Genomic DNA, 4,577 nt, shown 5'->3' with positions numbered 1-4,577 from the left:
AATATTTCGAAATTTAAGGACGCTAACTTACTCAAAATTGATACACCCCAGCTTAACATATAGCGATAGCTTGCGGAAAGGTGAAAAACATATATTTAATACTTGCGCCGGGTATTTAATTTTCGGCTCCGCCCGAACTTAGACTTTCTTACTTGTTGCTTTATATGTACATGCATATGATCAAATCTCATGAGTTGTTACAATTTTCGAAAATAACGTAGAATGAATTTCGAGTATGCCAATAGAAATTGCAAATTTGGAATTTTTGTTTCGCAAATCATCATCTTATAACCAATGTATTTTTGTCTCATTTGGTTGCACATTAGTTGCATTACTACAGATTGGTTCGTTTTGGCAAGAAGAACATTTTCACTTTTTAATGTTAAAATTTTGAAGTAACTTAAACTTTTAAAATGAAAAAAATCGGTAAATGCTAAAAATTACAAAATATGAAGCTGCGACAGATATTCTGCTTGCTGCCATTTTTTTATAATTTGGTGACACACTCTTGAAACTTCACAGGTATGTTTTATATGATGCCAACTTTCATTCCTTCTAACATGAGCAATTCTATTTGAAAACTTCCCGAAATTAGTAAGAAATGTGACTTTTTTCGAGTGACAATAAAAAATCAGTAATTTCCGTACCTTTTTAGTGACATTAAAAAACAACTCGTAAGATTTGCTAATATGTTCAAAACAATCCGGATTCAGTGATTGGTTTTTCGTAGATTTACGTATCGTACCAATTTCAAATCGTAAGATTTGCAGCTCATGCCCGTTTGTTGTTGGAACTTACATACATATGTATGTCGATTTTTGTATGGGAGTCTACTGTATTATATCTACTCCATTCATGCGTGCTGATGTAGCGTTTCAGATGTGTACTAAGACTCTAGAAAGAAAACCACTGGTAAATCTAATTCGTCATGGACAGGTTCAGTTCCTCACTCTCGACGGATGGTGGTCAAAATATAACTGTGAGCGGACGACGAAAATCACCACCAGCGCCAGCAGTACCTGGGCCACCAGACGCAATGCCAGCTAAACCTCCGTTGGTAACGACTCCGCCACCAAGACCAACGGTTGCTCCACCCACCTGACCGTATTGCGCATATTGTGAATAATCTAGCTGTGCGTCCGTTGGCGAGTGTAGATGTGGCTTGGAATCCCCTATACCACTCGGAACTCCACCACCAGCCCCGCCGCTATCTAAATGCGGTGTGTGGTCTCGTTCATCCAGATTATTGTTCGCTGTTGAGTGGTTATTATTGTTGTTGCCATTATTCTGATGCGAACTGGCTATGCCCAGGCCGTTGAGCAAGTGTTGTTGCTGCTGTTGATGCGCCACTGCCGCGGCGGCCGCCGAGGAGCCATGTTGTTGGGCGCCATAGATTTTTGAAATGTCAAAGGCATAATTGGCAGCGCGATCCTGATACATTTTCGAGTCGAAGTAAGCCTTTGTAAGTACACTGGGATCCAAGTAGGCGCTGTAGGCGGCACTCGCCTGGGCAGCCTTCGATGTCTCGTAGAGGGAGCCAGCCGTAGCTGCTGAGCTGAGGTACGAGCTGCGGTCGAGCGCAAACTTCGGTACATCCATTTGTCCGGCCTGCAAAAAAAACATAACACAAAGTAGAAGCTTTAAGTAAAATGTTATACAAATATAATGATTAAGTGTAATGTTATTGTTGTTTCAATATCACAGAATAGTCGAGGGCTATCCAATTATGTCATGAGGAAACTCAACCGCGATAACAAGCAATTGAAGGATAAAACCACCCCTGCACCCGCAATAAACCACTGAAGTGGAAAAGTAAACAAATCCCAGGCAAGTTATGCGCCCTTTTTGCCAGCTCTTCACAGCTACGGCGAGAAGGATGTAATTTAATGCAGTTGTAATCGTATTTGTTTAAATGTTTGCTTTTCAATTTAATTCCACTGGTTTTTTAATTTGTTTCACGCTCGTTTTGTTTTCCTTCTGGTTGATTGTGTTCTGATTTCATTAATCTGAGTTTATGGCCTGATACAAGGGGTGGATTTTGCCTACTCCGGTTTGAAGATAATTTATACTGCACTTTGCAGCATATGCGCTATGGAGTGAATAAGTAAAAGGGTACGGTGTTTGAAATTCTAAAACGCTGTGGGTTATAATGATGTTGTTAACACATCTTTATTATTGTATGTACATAAGTAGATCGTGTGGAAAACTCTTAGGCCGATTTATTTATTGAATAAAATTAGGGATCAATGTGAGTCCTCGTACAAAGTTCTTAATTGATGGTTATTTATTTTAATTTTATTTGGTTATTCTGATTTTTGCATTCTGGAGACATCGATAGGACTTGGCTTCACTTGGAATTTTCAATTGGGGTCAGTTGGCACAGAAAAGAAACGACTGGCGTGCTTTGTTGAACTCGGCCAAAATCGCTTAGGCGGTTACAGCGCCAAATAAGAAGAAGACGAAGGTTTACATATAAGTAGATTATCTTTATTTTCGAGCTTAACTCCCTACCTAGTTTTATCGATTATTTTTGCGAAGAAGAGGGCAAATCCCAAATGTAAAAGTAATCAAAAACGGACGCCAGCAAGAAAAAAAGAGATTTGTAAAGGTATTTTTAATAAAACATTAAATTAAAATATATTCAAATTGCTTAATATAGCAGAAAAATGATCACGGAGCACAGAGAAGAAACTTAGCTTTTCCTTGAGATGTGAGAATAACAAACACAGCATATTCGACAGCTAATAAACTGAGATTTTTCTGAATAAACGCGGTGATTAATAAACGAGCTTTCGTTGAGAATATATTTATATCTAAATATACTATTATTCAGTTTATATTAAACACAGAGCTGGCCGCAAGCGTTCCCTTTGGGGAAGTTTTATATAAAGTCATTCGTAACAACTAAGAATATAATTGTTTTATATAATTTTGGATATAATTCAGCGTATCTCCAAGAAAAGTCACATGCAATTCACCGAGGCATAGATAAAAATTGTGTGCTCGTTCCCTGCCCATGCCCGCACATGCGTGATGATATTCATTAAATTATTTTGTAAAACTATAACTAACTAGGGTAGCGAAGGGTATTATGGACCACATATGGAAAAATTTCTGTAGAAAAAAACGGAAATATGAATTTTTGCTCATTTTTATTGGATAACACAGCCCACCGAAAATAGAAACAAATTTTGGTACAGCAAATGTTAAAGCTGTTTTTGATAGACTTTCTTGTCCTGATTACGAATCCGTAAGCGTAAAGTTTCCATCAGCTCCAGATTTTGAAAGAAAGCGAGGTCAAAGTGTAAAAAATCTAGTTTTTCGCAATATATTAGAAGCTCTAGCAAAGAAACAAGAGGTGATAGAACCTTTCTGGCTTAAATTAAAGCTAGAACTCTCGACTATTATCTCTGAAAATACCATTCCTGCACCTTGACTTCATGGTCACTTAGTTATTTGTTATATACTTTTATTTGTTTTTATTTTATTTTAGAAAAAATTAGGAATAAGTTAAATGAACGGTTATTATTGGTTTCAAAAAGAAGTGTCATTGACATTGGTTATAGTGGTACACCAACTGTACATTGAATTCTTGCACAAAAATATATCTCTCCCATAATTCCAGATAATTATAAAAATAATAAAATATTATAAAATTATTAGCACCAATGCCTGACACTATACAAATAAGTCAAATAGACGACAGTACTCGCTAGTATAATTTTTGAATTTTGTACGTCTCAAAAATAAATAATAAGCATTCAGAATATGTAATCTTACTAAGTAATATTATAAAGCGAAGAAAGTTTGTATGTTTGGATGTTTGGGAAATCATCACACGGAAACGACTGAACGGATTTGCATGAAATCCTATCGCCTATGGGCCAGATTGGTTAATAGGCTATTTTCTTAAGAGTTGCCACCTGTTAAAAAAGTTTCATTAAATTAATACGCGGAAACGACTGAACGGATTTGCATGAAATTTTGTAAGAAGATAGCCTATGGGCCAGATTGGTTAATAGGCTATTTTCTTAAGAGTTGCCACCTGTTAAAAAAGTTTAATTCATTTAATATACGGGAACGACTAAACGGATTTGCATGAAATTTTGCACACAGATAGCTTATGACCTATGTTAGAAAGTAGGCTACTTCTTTTAAGAGTTGCCACCTGTTAGAAATGTTTAATTTAATTAATACGAGGAAATGAGTGAACTGATTTGCATGGAAGTTTTCACACAGATAGCTTATGAGCTAGGTTGAAAAATAGGCTACTTTTTTTAAGAGTTACCACCTGCTAAAAAGTTCAATTAAATTAATACGCGGAAAAGTCTGAACGGATTTGCATGAAATTTTGCAAGCAGATAGCTTATGACCTACAGTGGAAAATAGGCTAATTTTTTGGAAGAGTTGCCACCTGTTAAAAAAGTTTTAATTAAATTAATACGCGGAAACGACTGAACAAATTTGCATGGCATTTCGCACAGTGATAGCTTATGACCCATGTTGGAAAATAGGCTACTATTTTAAGAGTTATCACGTATTAGGAAAGTTTAATTAAATTAATACGCGTAAATGAC

The 4,577-nt window shown here is 36.2% G+C and overlaps 1 protein-coding gene across 1 annotated transcript in view; it reads right to left on the bottom strand.

The window, feature by feature from the left end:
- Nucleotides 1-455: 455 nt before the first annotated feature.
- Nucleotides 456-4,577, bottom strand: part of LOC108363013 (transcription factor SOX-21-like) — a gene marked incomplete at its 5' end in the record, with an annotated part of 96,608 nt that continues 92,486 nt past the window's right edge. Inside the window, one exon of the mRNA XM_017616202.1 lies at nucleotides 456-1,608. Within this exon, the coding sequence (XP_017471691.1) occupies nucleotides 967-1,608 (642 nt within the window). The remainder of the gene's footprint in view (nucleotides 1,609-4,577) is intronic.

This window comes from Rhagoletis zephyria, unplaced genomic scaffold (assembly GCF_001687245.7).
Source record: "Rhagoletis zephyria isolate East Lansing unplaced genomic scaffold, Rhagoletis_zephyria_1.1 Rzeph_scaffold_01168, whole genome shotgun sequence".
Lineage (NCBI taxonomy): Eukaryota > Metazoa > Arthropoda > Insecta > Diptera > Tephritidae > Rhagoletis > Rhagoletis zephyria.
Note: the sequence above shows the minus strand (reverse complement) of the source record. Positions and strands in the feature narration are given on the sequence as shown.